General features: G+C 32.6%; 1 protein-coding gene across 4 annotated transcripts in view; it reads left to right on the top strand.

Moving 5' to 3' along the window:
- The window catches only part of LOC134271942 (atrial natriuretic peptide receptor 1-like), an 86,395-nt gene that overhangs the window by 33,763 nt on the left and 35,080 nt on the right, over window positions 1-17,552 (top strand). Inside the window, exons 1-5 of one of the 4 annotated variants that reach the window (XM_062754173.1) lie at window positions 13,450-13,724; window positions 14,080-14,189; window positions 15,500-15,634; window positions 16,199-16,411; window positions 16,812-16,918. The exons of the other annotated variants lie outside the window; for them this stretch is intronic. Coding sequence (XP_062610157.1) covers window positions 13,462-13,724; window positions 14,080-14,189; window positions 15,500-15,634; window positions 16,199-16,411; window positions 16,812-16,918 — 828 coding nt within the window. The 5' untranslated portion in view covers window positions 13,450-13,461. Of the gene's footprint in view, window positions 1-13,449; window positions 13,725-14,079; window positions 14,190-15,499; window positions 15,635-16,198; window positions 16,412-16,811; window positions 16,919-17,552 lie in introns of those variants that run through there. 4 annotated transcript variants of the gene reach the window in all.

The raw sequence follows: 17,552 nt of genomic DNA, 5'->3' as shown, positions 1-17,552 counted from the left end.
GTGCAATGGAGGTAGGTGTGAGCATCCCCTGCCGATTGAATACACAGGCCGTGTGTTCTTTGGCGTAATGTAGTAATCGGGAAAACCCGTCGACAATTCAGTGTATTAAAAATGGCCTAACAAATATGTATGAAAAACGTTAGTCAACATTTGACTTAATGATAAATTGCATTTGCCAACATATGGGATTTTAATTTATAAACGTATCAGATATATTGGGGGTATTGTGGCTCTGTGGTACAGACAGTCACATGATATGCTCTGTAGCGAACTGTAAAATATTTTCCAAGTCTTATATTTCTTACCATGAATCATATGGAGATAGTGAATAGTATACAAGTCCATAAAAGAATACATAACAGGAGAAAGCAAACACGGGCCTCCAAAACATCAGAGGTGCCATACGGATTATTTTTAATGACAAGAACAGTCAAATGTTGCCAAAATAACGCCATGTTCTTTCTGGAAAAAGTATCCCTTTTCATTCGTCATATTGTGACTCATTTATGAAAGAGTGTAAATAGAATAGCATTATATTATAGATTGTTTACCTTGCAAGTGCTTAATTTTATCTGTCTTTTTATCGCCTCTAATTACTGGAGTAAAAATGTTTCAATTGACCTTTTCTACTTTTTTGCTATATGTATTTATTTGTATTAGAATTAATTCATAATTTGAATTATGCAGTTGAATTTTTTTCTGAATACCCATTATAATTTTGCTTTATTTGCCGGGCTATTGATTTTTTTGTTTGTTCTTTTCATTAAAATTGTTTATATTATTTTACAGAATCTGCGCAAAACTTGGAACATATAACCTTAACCCGGCAACAACAATTCGCTATCAAAATATGTCTCGAAAGGAAACAACAAATCCAGTTCCCTATTAAGATGCAGAATTAGTGTTTCGTTGTTAAATGACTCCGAAATTACTTTTCGAAGTTAGAAATCAATGAGAAGAGATCTGAAAGAGCATTTGGCATTTAGAGCAAAATGCTTAAATTAATATGAAATTGAAAATAATGAAAAATGTGAATATATAAAGTATTCCCATAAATTATTGTTTGTGATTATTTTTACCTAAATATTTCAATAGTGAAATATTTATGGATTGAAGCAAGTTTTATATCAAATGACAATACTCGCTTATTTCATAAATAACTTACCCTTTTCTTTGTAGACTTCGGATGAATGCTAATGTTCAAAATAAGTGCTTTCGAAGAAAGAAAGCTTGTTTCAAATGTTTATTATAGAGAGAATGCAAAAGTTACAATTATACTTCTGAGATACTAAGTATTCCATTTTCTGCTATATTGATTCATGCGAGATAAAATATTGTAAAATGGGAAGTAATTACACAAATGGAAAGAATTGACAGGGCAAGAAATAATACCTTACTTTTCTTTTATTTGCTTGATTTATTGAACAAATATCCTAGCCTTCTTTGATCTGTGAATACTTGTTTACTATGCCTTCTATCTCTTTACCTTAACTTATTAAATTTAGCTTCTTTTTTTCATATTGTGTACAACATAATACAAAGTAAACGGTAAAATACTAGTACTCGATCCGCGATGTTTCAGAAATCTCACCACATTTAACAATTATTATCCCTTAGTAATGCAAAACATAGCTTCAATATACTTTCTATTTTCGATACCATTAATGTAAAAATCACCAAGCAACGGTGAGTAAATGTATATTAAAATTAAACAATACGGAGTTTCCCCTTGCAAAGAGCATGTCCATGATGTCTATAAATCAAGGCAGCATTCTATATCGACCTCGATGCAGATTTCGTTACATCCTTTCGGAAGGTTTTGTTTTATTTACTCACTAAGCTCAGAAAACACACACACGATTGTGCTGCTATATCCCCTCCAAATCCACTTCAAGGTAAAAATAAATGGGAGGTTATCCATAAACACTGAAATAATGTATCCATTAGCAAGTTGGAGGTATTGTCATTTAAATAAAATGGTGATTTATACATGTATTATATTGCATGTCATTAATTCAACATTTAGATAAATGTTTCATTTAAAAATGTCTCAATTATTTCTGCTATCCATTTGATTTTTCTTTCAGATTTTACAATATATTCAAATTTGATGTATGAAAAAAAAATAAATTCGAATGAAAGATGATATACAGTTTTAAAAAGTTTGTGAAGTGTATGTTTTGATGAATAAAGTGTAACATAAATTGATTAAAATAATGTATTTGTGTTTTCTTTTTATAAAAATCAACTTATATTAAAAACAATATAAAGTAAAATGGAATGTGGGTTCTTGAAGCGCATAGTATAAATGCATTTAAGAAAATAGTTTTTATTCAAATTTCTCACTAGAATATCGGTTCACTTATTATTTCCTGACGTTTTATTTATTTTTATTGTATTCAGGGAAAACTATGAAAGAAAAATTAAAGGTTAGGAAATTAACGAAAAGAGGCAAGTGACTATTTACTTGATTGAGAATTGATAATTTGTAGAAAATAGTACAGAGGGTAGTTTATTCATACCTATGTGCGTATGTAAGGAATGACAGCGTAATAAAATATGTTTAGTTAGAATGTGTTCTGTTATTGATCTAATTTTTTATGTTCTTTTAAAAAATGGATTGATTGTCTGTTGATTAACGTCCCTCTCGAGAATTTTCATTTAAATGGAGACTTCACGACTTGCCGATGGAGAGCTACAAATTTTTCCTATACTCGGCACTAAGGGCCAAATAGCAGTGAACGATCTTTTTCGTGCCAGCACCTACTGCGACACAGGACCTCGGTTTATACGGTCTCATCCGAAAGACCTTTCTCCACGTCCCACAGTGGGATTCGAATCCGAGATCGACCCCTCACTTCGCGACTCTAGAGCAGACGCTCTAACCAATTCACTACGCGGGCACTCTATTGAAAGAAAATATAAAGCTTTTATTTAGCTTTTACTGTAGATATATATCTTCTCTAAAAGTAGTATATGTACAACCTTTGAGGATGACGTACGAATCAAGCCCATGTGTTTCGTGCTCTAACTTCATGCAATATTTATAGTTTGTTGAATTATATAAATACTTGGTTCAACTCAATCACCTTTCAGCATTTCACATTTGCTATATATCAAACGTTCCAAATAAGCCATTCAACAGGTAGATCTTTTTCTTGTTTTTACTTAATGGGCAGCGGACAATCAAATTATTCGTCAGAAATGTAAATTACCTTTCTGCATTGCACGTGATTCTTGTCAACATAATTTTAAAACACACATCTAAGCATGGCCTCAAAGTAGTTTTTCAGAAACTGAAAACAATATTGCTTCTCGTGAAAAGAAATTTATCGCGTAAAATTAGGTATCGTTGTTATTTTGTTGGCCTAAGTTTACAGGAGTGCAAGGTGCAAGGAACTGGTTCAGCTGAACCTTAGGACTTGTAAAATGTCTGCATTTTGTGGAATTTTTTTTTCTATTTTAGACCGGGCTAGCTAAATAGGTGTCCGGTCTTGGAACAAAAATTCCTTTTGACAGTTGAAAGGTCTCTGTAAAAATATAAAAATATAAGGTTCTAAATATGGGATCCAGGATCTTAGCCAGTCCCCGGGTAATTTACTCTTATGTACAAAGACTTATAATAGTTTTAAACTTTTTTTCAATTTTGATCGGGCTAGCTAAATATTCATCATTTTTGTAAGGCTAGCTGCATTGGTTTGGGGTCCTCACTCTTCTTATTTAGATGATGTCTTTGCTTTTCTTCTTAAACACGGATTATAATGCTTTATTAAAGTTTTTTGAAAAAAAAATTATTAGGATATTTACGGTTATTTGAATAGCGAACCGGGACACAGCCTGCGGTTCGCCTTTCCAATGGTGAATAGCGAATAGCGAATTATAACCTTCCAACTTCTGATTGCCCCCATTCAATGTATGTTTTTTTCTGTTGTAAAATTATATACATTGTTAATGTTCTCAAATGCAAATGTCCAGAATTCCACCATTATGTAAGTTAATTAATTTTGATTTGTTTCCTTGTTAAAAAGCGTTCCCATTTTAAAAAGCATATTTTTTATCTACAGCAATATAAGTATATCAGCTGTGTGGCAACGCACTTTGAAAAAATGACGCTCTTTGAAATTTTTTTTTTCAAAATGCGTTAAAATTTGGACAAAATCAACGCACTTTAAAAAAAATTTCAAAGTGCGTTAAATTTTGGACCAACTCAACGCACTTTGAAATTTTTTTTTTCAAAGTGCGTTAAGAGTGTACATCAATATATTTTACCATGGAGACACTTAACGCACTTTGAAATAATTATTTAAAAAACAAAAATTCTGGATTTAGATTTTAGTAATGGAAAGAATTTCTTTCAATTTATCTTTCAAAATTATTTACTCCAGTCGAGGAGAGAAGACGGGTAGAAGATATCTCAGCGTAACTCTTTCTATTTCAATACAGAGGCGTCCGTAACAAATAAAACGGGGGGTGGGGTGGGGAGGAAGTTAATAAACCAAAAAAGGGTAAGCCGCCTTTTCAGTGCCTATACAATCTATATCTTTCCAATATAAGTGGGGGGTTAGGCCCCTCCCCTTGCCCACGCCCGGTTTCGATTCCCATGCTATACCAAAAACATTAATATGTAGATGTAATTGGTAATTGGTATTTGACAAGTTTAGGGAAATCACTAAAATTATTTGCATCGGTCAAATTACAGCTACATTAAAAGAGTGATTCTAAGTCTGGTAATGTCTATTTTCATTCTTTTGGTGTTATTTTAATGATACATATAGGATCTCCTATAATTTCAGTTGAATATGATTTCTATCCAACGAGTTGTGTGTTTTTTATATCCCGAGCCCTGCCTTAAGTTTTTATCCCATGTTTAATACTTCACAAATCATGTTTTGCACTGTTTTTACATAAACCCACTAACGCAAAAACCATTTATTGTGACGTCAAAACTGCACTAAACTGTGGGATATCAAAAATTTATCCAATGAGTCATATCCATCGGATAAAGGGGTAAACACGGGATATTATTATACCTCATTATAATTATTCTACACAACACGTCATCTGCATTGGTTCTAGATTATCATGGATCGGGCCATAAAACTTCATATTTCCGGTCGTCGGCATGCTTTTTAATCATATTCCACCTCTTCGGATACTTAGTGCATTTTCCCGCAATACAGTTATCGTTCGTTGAAAGAAAACTCCCGAGATTAGTAGACGTCAAAATAGCCAGATTTACGTCACAAAATTGATGATTACTGATACATCGGTTTCAGTAACTTTACGTTAAAAATGAAAGTGAATTTGAGAGCGGTGCCTTATTTGAAGTTTATGTTTATTTCAAAGTTTTTGCTTGTTTCGGTATTATAAACATTTCATTGCATGATAGTGAGGGAAATATGAAGATATATTCAGCCAAGAAATATCATATTCCCCTCTGGCAATTTCCCTCACTTTCATGCAATAAATGTATAAAATTTCTCTTTAGCTTTTTGACTAACCTTTGTATTCATAATCGCCTTTCTAATTTCAGAGTAAAGTGGTTTGAAACAGACTGCAATGAAAAGACGGCTTTGGGTGCTGTTTTAGATGCAAAAGAAACATTTAATCCAAATGTCTTTTTTAGACCACCCTGTCCTGCTAGTAAGATTAGTGTTTATACATCTGTATAACAAAAGGATTTAATTTATAAGCAGCTAATATTTTAAGGCCTTTATATATAGAAAACGAAAAATCAGTTCATCTGTTAATCCTAACCATGGTGTGTAAACTAATGCACGGGCATATTGCCAATGGTGACAATCCGTGTACAGCATCAGTAAACATAAAATTGTCTTTCCATGTAATGGATCATTGTACAATAATGATAAGGTTTTACCAAATAATTAAGATTTCTTCACTTTTATTTCTTAACTTTTTTCCCATTTTTATGTGTGAGGTCTTAAAGAAGTTGCTCTATTAGCGGCACACTGGAATATACCAATATTTGACTGGGTTTCACAGGGTATAGAATTTCAAGATCAGAAGAAGTATTCAACTTTGATACGCTTCTTGGGTCCTTTATCACGCTTTCGTAAGTATATAACACTCCATAATTGTATGTTTTTTCTCTTATATTTGGAACTCAGTATGTGAATAAAAACAATATTTGTTTGAAAATGTACTATCTTGTAGATTCGGTTAGTTTAAAGGAAAATCTGTTAACATAAATCGAAACGAAATGTTTTTATAATATTATTTGACATACTGTGATGCCAAACAGCATCACTATGTTAAAACATACGGGTCAATTTTCGAAATGAATCAAAAATATTAACAAATTAAGCGTATTTCCATGAAACTTTTAATAAAAAAATATTGCTAACGAAATTACCCTATTACCCTTTTTGCCGTTTATTCTTTCCTATAAATTCCTTCATAAAAGAAAATGTTCTTCCCCTAAAATATGTTTATTGCACCAAATCAGGCAAGTACCGTTTTCGAGGAAACGTCAGAAGGAGTTGTTTTCAGTTGATTTTTTTACTTTTTTACATCTATTAGCTGATGTCCTGATCCACATCATGTCCCTATTTTCATGGACACAATTTGCAGTTATCTATGACAAACGAGATCAATACAGGGATTTTTTGGATTTGGAGACTGCAATTTCAATATCTCAGAACAAGTCATTGTACAGGATCTTACAAACGTTTGAAGTATCTAACAATATGGACGAGAAAGAGCTAGAACAAATTTTCAGTGAATTAAAACGCAATTCAAGGGGTACGTTTTTTTAATTTATTTCTTACATATTATTCTTACTGGAATATATTTTGTCACAGTTTTGGATTTGATTAAGATATGATTTACACGAAGGCACTGCTTAAAATTCGTTACCATGAAAGTGCTTGCTCTTTCACCACAAAATGTGTTATGTCCACTTAATATCAAAAGTTAATAGAGGAACACAGATCATAGGGTAGTCACAGGGGGGGGGGGGGGGGGGCAGCGGGGGCACAAGCCCCCCGACATTCAGATCTGGGGGGGCAAGAGTATGTCTGTGCCCCCCACTTTTTAATGAAGAAAAAAATCACAGCTATTTTCCCCAACATTACCTTTACTATAGTAAATGTTCGTTGAAGGGATAGTTGCCCCCCCCCCCCCCACCCCACCCCCACGAAATAGGATTTTGGAGTTTGGTGAACGTTCATTTTTTTTTTTTTTTTTTTTTTTTTTTGCTTGTCAAAGAATTTCTGGAGTTGAGCCCCCCAGTTTTTCTTTTTTTTTTTTTTTTTTTTTTGCTTGTTTTTTTTTATTTGGAGCTTCGCCCCCCCCCCCCCCACTTTTTCTTTTTTTTTTTTTTTTTTTTTCTGGAGTTGAGCTTTTTTTTTTTTTTTTTTTTTTTGCTTGTCAAAGAATTTCTGGAGCAGAGACTGAATTTCTGGAGTTGAGTCCCCCCCACTTTCAAGTTTGTGACTACGCCTCTGCAGATTCCAAATCCCCTGTCTTGATTGGAACACATATCTTTACTCGTGCATTCCAAGCCAATGATATTAGTTTGATTTGTAGAGAAGTATTTGACATGTATAAAATTTCTTTTGAACATTTTTCAGGTAGTCATTAGTACATTGTAAATAAATTTTAATTCTTTTGACTTTTAAGATAAAGCAGAAATAAATATTCAAGTGGCAGATTGCTTCAGTAATATTTTTGTTTGGCAGTTATCAACATGGCATTACCTTGGTTGGACATGCGGAGATACATGTTAGTTGCTCATAAACTCGGAATGACAAATGGGCAGTTTGCTTTTCTTTGTATCCACAGTGAGGTCTGTAAATCATTTCCGTTAATTTTTCTTCTTTTCTTCATTTTTACATTTTAGAAATACTATAAGAAAATTGAGTGATTCGTGTTCATTAAAACATTCTCTCTTTTTTGTTTTTTTAATTAAATTACTTAATGCGATAACATTTGGATAAGTATTTTTTTCATTTATTTTTGTAAATACAATGGAACATAAGAACAATTATGACATGTTTTAGAGTTTTTCAAGTCAAACTACAGTAACAACTAAGTTTTAGAATTTTGTAGGGTAAGACTTTTTTGTGGTGTAAAGAAAAGTCGTTTTGAAGGAGGTATCAAACAGTATTCATTCTTAGACAATACAGTTAATTGATTTTGTCTGAGAAAAGAAAAAAAACAAACAAGCTTTGCATTGCTTTGAACGAAGTTTAAGGTATTAGCAAGTAAAACCGGTATACAATTTGCAAATAAATTTTGACTTTGATAATTAAAATTCATTTTCAAGTATTTTGGCAGACATGAGTTTATTTGTTATCAGACCATTTTTTGCTATTTTACTTAGGCCTACTTTGAAGTCTTTATTTAAGCTCTACACATATGATACAATGGAATCGGACGTATTATCTAACAAAGTTTGGCGAAGAAATGATTCCATTGACGATATAGCACGGGAAGCGTTTGAACCAGTATTGCATGTAAGCAAATTTATATATATATATATATATATTCCTTATTGATAGATTTAATATTACTAGATATATGTTACAGTAATTTGACCTAAATTTTATATTTTAAAAGATACATAGATGAACACAAAAATTTTAATTATCATGACCCTTTTTAAAATGTAATATCTGTTCGGAATTTTAGGTTGAGATATTTTTAACATATTCAGTAAATAAAAAAAGTATTTTCTTTTAATCCTTCAAATTATCATAATTATTTCTTAATAATTTCTGATTTATGTAATACCTTTTATTTTATTAGAGTATGTTTGAATTTAAGCATATCTTGCTAATTAAGAATTAACGAAAAATTACACTGAGAAAGATTTAATATGTCAAGTAAATTAAGATGAAATTAAACAATTTTATCAATCGACGTCATAAAATTAATGACATAAAATAAAGCATAAAATCTTTTACTGTATATTTACAATAGTGAAAATTATTTTTATTCTTCATTCTGAAATTAGACAAATTATAATTGAACATTTTTGAGATCTTGTAAGTTTCTAAGCATTCCATATTTTAGATTATGATGAAACCCTTAGAAAAAGCTCAATGGGCGCTTTTCAAAGCAGTTGTTATTAAAAATGGCAATAAAGTTAATCCTAACTGGAATCTACCCATTGTGCCAACCTTGGTAAGTTATCGTTTGGAGATACATAGATGTGCTATCGGTATCTTTCAATTTTTCTATAATGTTGCATGTTCAGTAAATCTACATACATGCACTTTTAATGAATGAGGGCTTAATTACTCGTATTAATTTGGCTCCACAATCCACTCAAAAATGCTAAAAAATTTAATTTTATCTTCCCGTTTTTTAAATTTTTTTTTAATTTTTTTTTTTTTTACAGATTTGTAATATGATTTAGATAAATTCAATGGATATACAGGTAATTGAAACTCTTTCAGAGATATGAATCAGAAAGATATGAAATCATTCACTTTTTATAGCCTGACGCCTACTCGGCTCATCTGTACGATGCGACTTTGCTGTGGGCAATGTTAATTGATAAAATGGAAAAAGAAAACAAAAATCCACTTGATGGGGAGCTCATGTCTAAGATGGCTACAACATTGACAAATAACGGTATTTTAAATGAATTATTCTTAAAAAACTTTTCCGTTTTCAATAACTTTGTGATTATCTTTTCCTTATGAGAAATGTTTCTGTCTTTTTATGATAAAATATTTTTTATCCTAACAGAGGAGGTGCAGGTTTAACTTGAAAAGTAAACATAGATCACCAGGGAGATAGAAATATGGATTTCCAAGTTCTAGACATGTCTGTTAATGGCACTTTTAGAAGAATCATGTCTATTAATTACCTCTGGAAAGGGATAATAGAGCGAAAATTTGAGGTACATGTAACAGTCTTGGCTTAATGTCTTTATTGTGCTACATCAATCTCTTAACATATTATTCACTTTTTAATGTAAAACAAATTGAGACAAAAAATTACTTTTAATCATTTAATTTATAATTATAGGTGTTGGAAAAAATTGAAAGTGGGGGTCCAAACCAACAAAAAATAAGCCCCAATTTTCAATGCCTATATAGTGTCTACTTTGCAAAAAAAAAAAGCTTTATCGGTTCCAACGCCTATGATAATACCTAAAGCCTTTAATACCTGCACTGTTTTGGGCTGATATTAAGGGCATCATCTGTTTATCATTTTGAAAGACCTTTGATATTTTCTGCATTCTTAAAATCTTTTTTTTTAGATTTCTTGTATTCTCTATTCTTTCCTTTCTACTAGTAATAATGTCAAGCATGTTGCAAAAGAAGAAAAATCAAGTTCACCATTACTAAACATGCATTATGATATATTAGAACATAGGAACAAGCTAAACTGTCAAAAACACTGTCTTTAATTATATTTTACCATAGTAAACAAATGTTATAGTTAAAAAGGATAGTAAAAACGAATTATACAAAGTATTTCCAATGGTTATTAACCTATTGTCAGTAAAATGCTATCATTTAAGGCCCTGTCACACCAAGCTGCGTTCACACGGAGTTATTACGGCGTTGTCAAATTTTTAAAATCGCCGTAGAATCGCAGGAAAATTGCACAAATTTCTGTAAAATTTTCACAATATGAAGATGTCACGGCGTCCCTACGGCGACCTTTTAATTTTTCGATTCTATGGCGATCTCACGGCGTTCATACATGCGTTTTAATGAAGATCTGCTTAATTACTGCGCTTCCGCGGAGTTTTCACGGCGCGTTTAATTTTCACCTCGTGTTTTACGGCGTTTTTTTTACTGCGCTTTTTTTTCACAATACGTTCACAATGCACTTAAGCTCAAGAAATATTCTTAATGATTAAAAATGTATATTTAAATAATTTAGTACTAAATTATTAATAGTTTTATGATTCAAATCCTTTTCTTATTTTCATTGGTTCAGTTGTGTTGTTAAATTTTCTTTATTTTATCATGAATGTAAAAAAAAATAAAATAATAAACACACCGAAAAGTTTTCTACAAAATTTAAGTGAAACACAGAACAAGTTCTACCGTAATTTTCTCTTCCATTTTTTCACTTAAATGCTTTTAGTGCAACAAATACGTTGGAATTATTGAAAATCAAATATGATCCCATTGCTCTTGTTTTGTGACAACGCTCTAAGAACGCCGTTAAAGCGCATTGTGATCGCCAACGGACGCTGTATTAAACGCCGTGGAGCGCAATGATCGCAGCTAAAACTCCGTACTGTCGTCGTGTAATCGCAGTCGAAAAAATCATAAGACGATAAATTCATTTTTAAGCGCCGTAAAAACGCGATGGAAACGCAGTACATCTCCAATTTATAATTATAGTGAAATCTCCGTGAGGTCTCCGTGGAAGCGCAGTTACTATCACTGTTCGTGCCGCGATCATGTTCTTCACGGCGTTGATAATACCTAAAGCCTTTAATACCCACTGTTTTTGGAGATCCCACCGCGCTGCTAAGCGATCATACTACGTTTCTACTGCGTTCTGATCAGACCTTTGATACACGGCGCGTACTTTGTGCATGCCCAAAGTGATCGCCGTCCCTTTCGTTTCTTGGAATACGCGTACGGCGTTCAGTTCTCGCCACGTTGTACGGCGCTGTAGGAGATTCTACTGTCACCTCGTTTTGCATTTTTTGAACAAATGTGCAAAAAGGATCGCCGTGATGACGCAGCCCTGGTGTGACAGGGGTTTTATCAATTGAATAAAAGTGATATTTATGAAGTGAAAATATCACATGAGACTTTTTACTGTGAAGATCTCAAAGACATGACATAAATTTTGGTTTGTCTTCTTATATATCATTTATATATATTCCAATTTCTTTAAACACTAGTGGCTGATTGTAATGCAGAGGTAAAGATGCATGTCATAACCCTGCTCATGTATAATTTTTAACGTAAGATTTCCTTAATATGAAGGGTAACAAGCAAATTCAAAGAATTGTGGTCCCCCGCTTTCGGTGTCTTTGTGGGTGATATGTTATTTTTTTATGACATATTGTGTGTAATATGAAAATCCTATCATATGTCATTTATTTAGAAATTATCAATGAAGTTGATTTTTTTTAAGGATGAAAACCCTAATCTTGATTCAAGAGATATGTCAGCCTTGGAGAGGTAAGCTGTCTAATCCTTATCTTTTTCAAATACAATCTTAAGTTCATTTCTTAACACACACCGGTATCATCTATATGGCTTAGGATGAAAAAGTTTTATATAAACCTTCTATTTAAAAATGTACCTCGTTTCATACACATCTTGGAAAGATGTCATTACAATCTTTTCCAAATTACTAATGCCTACGACATTTAAGAATGCAAATTATATATGTCATTTACTTTTTCAAAACCTTTGAAATCTGTTAAGATAAATAAAAGGGCTTTCATTAATGTTTATTTAAGAGTCACAATATATTATCATCACATATAAATCTGCATAACATTCACATATTAAGAAAGAAACAATGAATGTAAACTTATAACAAAGTACGATGAAAATTGCACTTTTCATCAAAACATCAAATAGACATTCAAGTAAATTATTTCTTCGATCATCATATTGATCTGATAAATAATGTATTAAAGTATCAGTCACACTATCCAGCGATGGAGTATACGATTAGAAAACGATGCTGTTGTTTTTTTTTAATATAAAAATGGCGTAGTTGCTGACTAGACACATATAGTAATCGGACAGTGACTGGGGCCATTTTGCGAATTGGAAGGGGGTCATCGGTAGCAAATAAGTTGAAGTTAAAAAGCAGCGATATCTCCACCGATGCCCCACATCGCTCCTCATCGGCAACCCATCATTAACACATCTTTCAAGGATCGACCGATGTATGGCCGAGCATAGTCAAGTGTCCGTTGAATCTGAGGTCATCAGGTTGAGTGGTGGGCCACAGACATCGGCCGATCATCGGTCGATGTTCAACCAAACATTGGCCCATAGTCTACCGACGTACGAACGATGTTCACCAATGTATGAACGATGTAATATACATCGACTGATTACCTTGGAACATCGTTTTATGATTAGCAATGCATCGCTGGGCCTTTGAATATACATCGACAGCCGATGATTACCTTGGAACATCGTTTTATGATTAACCCAACGCAATGCATCGCTGGGACATCGCTGATCCACCAATCCTTGAAAGTAATGTGTTAATCGCTGGGCCTTTGACAACAACTTATTTTCTACCGATGCAACAGTCTATTTAAGCATGAGAAAAGTTGTTATTCATCATTTAAAGTGCTTTCAAGCATGACTCCTCCCCGTAATTAATATACAGAAGAATAAAAGTTTTGAATGAATTTCGTACGTTTCTCTCTATTCTAAGTGCAATAACTTCAGATTTGCTTTGCACTTTATGTTCAAAAGAGCGGAAACAATGTAAATTTTATACTATTTTGAAATGTATTTTGGATTTTTTTTGACCTGATGAATGGCAAATCTTTTTAAGCTAACTCTCGCAATGTTGGCGTCGTCTATGGCATACATCATGTTGAAACTGATTTTCATCTATGGAATAACTAACTTTGTTGTGTCTACTAAACAATATGAATTTCGTATAGCTTGGATGGCTCCGAGTCAGCAGTACTATAACTTGAGTGCCTCCTCTAGTGTCGGGGCATTTAAAGTTGCCTTAACTGCCTTAAGTCAAACCCCTGATTCATCGGTATCAAAACTCCAGAATTCAACAATAAAGTAAGTTAATTAATTTAAGATTTCTTCCCATGTAATAATCTATGTTTTTATCTATTGTCAAATGATATATGTGTTTAACTTGTGGTATATTGATATACTATGTCTTCTAAACACCGTACTTTACTGGATATAAAATGTACCTTGCTGATCGAGGTACTCATCCTGGCAATAACATGAAATCTTTTTGACAAATGTAGAGGGATTGCAAAAAGTTTTTATCCACGTCAAATTACATTAAAAGTGTGATTCTTAGTCTCATGTTTATTTTCATTCTTTTTGGTGTTATTTTCATGATGCAGTTGCTTTCCATTTCTTTGACATACCCTTGTACACATAATCGCTTTTCTAATTACAGAGTAAAGTGGTATGATACACACTGCAATGAAAAGACGGCTTTGGGTGCTGTTTTAGACTCAAAAGAAACATTTAATCCAAATATCTTTTTTGGACCACCCTGTCCTGCTAGTAAGTGTATATACATCTATATAATAAAAGACGATTGTATTTATAGGCATTCAGCTAATTAATGAAGTAAACGAAAAAATTGATTTTCTATTAATCTGAATCATTGGATTAAACCATTGGAGGTAGTTTATGCTGACTCAATAGTCGATGAAGTACTCACCTTTTTTTTTTTTTTTTTTTTTTTTTGCTCTTTCGACTTACAATGTTAATGCAACAGTATTGAATATATAACAGCGCAACTAAGAAAAAAAATTATCTTATCTTTGAATGAAGATATTCTCGTCCTATGTTTGGACTAGTTGTCACTAGCGACAGTACCTCGATGCTCATATTTTCCTCTATCAGTAAATACGTGTACAGACACAGTGGACAAAAATATACACATGCATGTTGTCGCCGTGTCTATCATCATTGAAAACATTGTCTCCCCACTATAAGGGATCAAGCTAGAAGAAGGATCATGCTGATAATGCTAACAGTATCGAAAACCTTCATTTTTCATTTTTTTTTCTAATTAACGACATATCAACTTCTTTTGTGGACTCACAGCAAATGCATTAAAAGACCAAGAACCTCTTTCAACTGTCTTTGAAATTCTTTCTCTACGGCCCAAATAGTCTTAGAAACAATCGGTGTAAATGCTTGCAGCTTATAATTAATATACTGTGCGGAGGCAGTGCTTTTTTGTAGCCAGTTCTGCAAGGTGAAATGAGTTTGTTTCGGCACATGTGGCCGATGACAAAATACGTTCAGAAATTAGGATTATACCGGGTGTATACTGTCGGCAATGATAATTATATGAGCAGTGTCGCAAAAGGTACCGTCACAAAACCTTTTGCAAAGGTAAGGAATTATAAAAGATCATAAACGAGAGACTTCATTTTTAACATTATAGTCTCAATCTGTGCGTATTTCTTCTAAAAATCATTTACCTAATCTAAACGACAGGTATAAATGACAAAGCATCATCTTTTACCCCATTCCGACTCTCTCTCTCTCTCTCTCTCTCTCTCTCTCTCTCTCTCTCTCTCTCTCTCTCTCTCTGAATAAATGACAAAACAACTCTCTCTCTCTCTCTCTCTCTCTCTCTCTCTCTCTCTCTCTCTCTCTCTCTCTCTCTCTCTCTCTCTCTCTCTCTCTCTCGTAACTGAAAGACCTTTTCGTAGAGGGGTACAAATTTAAAAGCGTTTGATAATGCAAATGGTGTGAGTAACATTGGCAGTTATTTGTTACATAAGGTTCACGTTTCAACAATGATAAACAAAAACAAAAATGTCTCTTTAATTTTTTCTAAATATTATATCTTTAAGGTCTTAGAGGAGTTGCTATATTAGCGGCGCACTGGAATATACCAATATTTGACTGGGTATCACAAGGGAAAGAATTTCAAGATCGGAAGAAGTATTCAACGTTGGTACGCTTCCTGGGTCCTTTATCACGCTTTCGTAAGTATTGTATTCCATAATTATATGTTTTTTTTTAATATTTGGAACACAACATGTGAATAAAAGCGCATTTGTTTAAAATATAAAATACTCTATTTTGTAGAACCGTTTTGTTCAAAAGAAATTTTGTTAAGGTAAATCGAAACCAAAATTTTTAATAAAATATAGTTTTGACATCATCTGATGCCAAACATAATTATTGTATTAAATCATAAAGATCAATGTTTGACATTGATGAAAATTTAACCAGATTCAGTGTATTTATTGCGTTTTTCCCTATAAATCCTTTCCTTAAACTACTCAAAGAAGACGTTCCTCCTGCTAAATAAAATATTTTTATCGGTCAAAATATGCTTGAGACTTTTCTATGGATAATACGAACGGTACCTGATCCCACCTCTGATGTTATGGAGGTCAGTATTTGCTCTGCTCCTGTTTTGTATTGTTTAAAGGACTTCCATCTTTAATACTGCTCGTTATCTCCATAAGTTTTATTAGACTAATGAGCATATGTCAAAGTTGTTTTTAATTAATTCATCATGTTTCATTATTTACTTTTTCCAGCTGATGTCCTGTTCCACATCATGTCCTTATTTTCATGGACACAACTTGCAGTTATCTATGACAGCCGAGATCAGTATCAGGATTTGGGGTCTGCAATTTCAAAATCTCAAAACAAGTCATTGTACAGAATCTTACAAATGTTTGAAGTTTCTAACAATATGGACGAGAAACAGCTGGAACAAATATTTAGTGAATTGAAACGCAATTCCAGGGGTATATTTTGGCTATTTCAAAACAATTATTCTTCTTAAATGTTTTGGTCACAATTTAAGACTTGTTAAAAATATTATTCATACCAAGTCTCTGGTTAAGATTCTTCATTGTTAAAGTACTTGGTCTCACAACTACATAAAGTGTTACTTCCACCTTAATATCAAAACTTAATAGAGGAACAGCTGCAGTCGATTCCGAACGCATATCTTTACTTGCGCATGCAGTATTTAGCCAATGAAAAAAGGTTGAATTGTAGAAGATTATTTAACATGTATAAAATTTCTTTCAAACACTTTCAGGTAATTAAAATAAATTTTACTTCTTTTTGTTTTAAGTAGAAATAAATAGTTAAAATAAAAGTAAAGTACCAGTTTGCTAAAGAAATATTTTTGTTTTGCAGTTATCGTCATGGCCTTACCTTGGTTGGACATGCGGAGATATATGTTAGTTGCTCATAGACTCGGTATGACAAGTGGAGAATTTGCTTTTCTTTGTATCCACAGTGAGGTTTGTAAACCATTTCCATTATTTTTTAAATTTTTTTTTTCTATAATATATCTGAAAAACTAAATATTTCAGGAAAACTGAATAATTGGTTTATTGAATGATCAGTTACCCTGTGTGTTTCTGATTCAGTGACATATCGTAATTAAAATGTAATAACATTTATATAAGTATTTTAAAGACCTCTTTTTGTAAATCCAACCGTATATTTACATTATTTTACGAAGGAAAAATTTTCTATTAGGAAAAGGTAACAGACTTCTTGAAAGTAAAGAAACAGTAAAATGCTGATTTTTAAAATTTATGGAAGTGTTTAATTTTGTTTTTTATTGTTTAAAGAAAAGTCGGTTTATAGGTGAAACATATGGAGATAACGAACAGTATTCAAGCTCAAAAGTCCAGAAAGCAATATAAAATAGAAGCAGAGCAAACACGGACCTCCAAAACATCAGAGGCGGGATCAGGTGCCATGGAGGAGTATCAAGGTACATTCATTCTTAGATAATATTTTGAATTTGCCCTAGAAACAGGTTAATCATCATCTCTACATTTAGCATAATTTACTTCAGTAGAAATACCAGCTTATGACAATTGCAGAATTTGATTTTTGTTTTTGTATCCACAGTTTGTATACCAT

This window comes from Saccostrea cucullata, unplaced genomic scaffold (assembly GCF_032062105.1).
Source record: "Saccostrea cucullata isolate Sc308-1 unplaced genomic scaffold, CSIRO_AGI_Scuc_v1 ctg1016, whole genome shotgun sequence".
Taxonomy (NCBI): Eukaryota; Metazoa; Mollusca; class Bivalvia; order Ostreida; family Ostreidae; genus Saccostrea; species Saccostrea cuccullata.
This window is presented reverse-complemented; position numbering and strand designations above follow the sequence as displayed.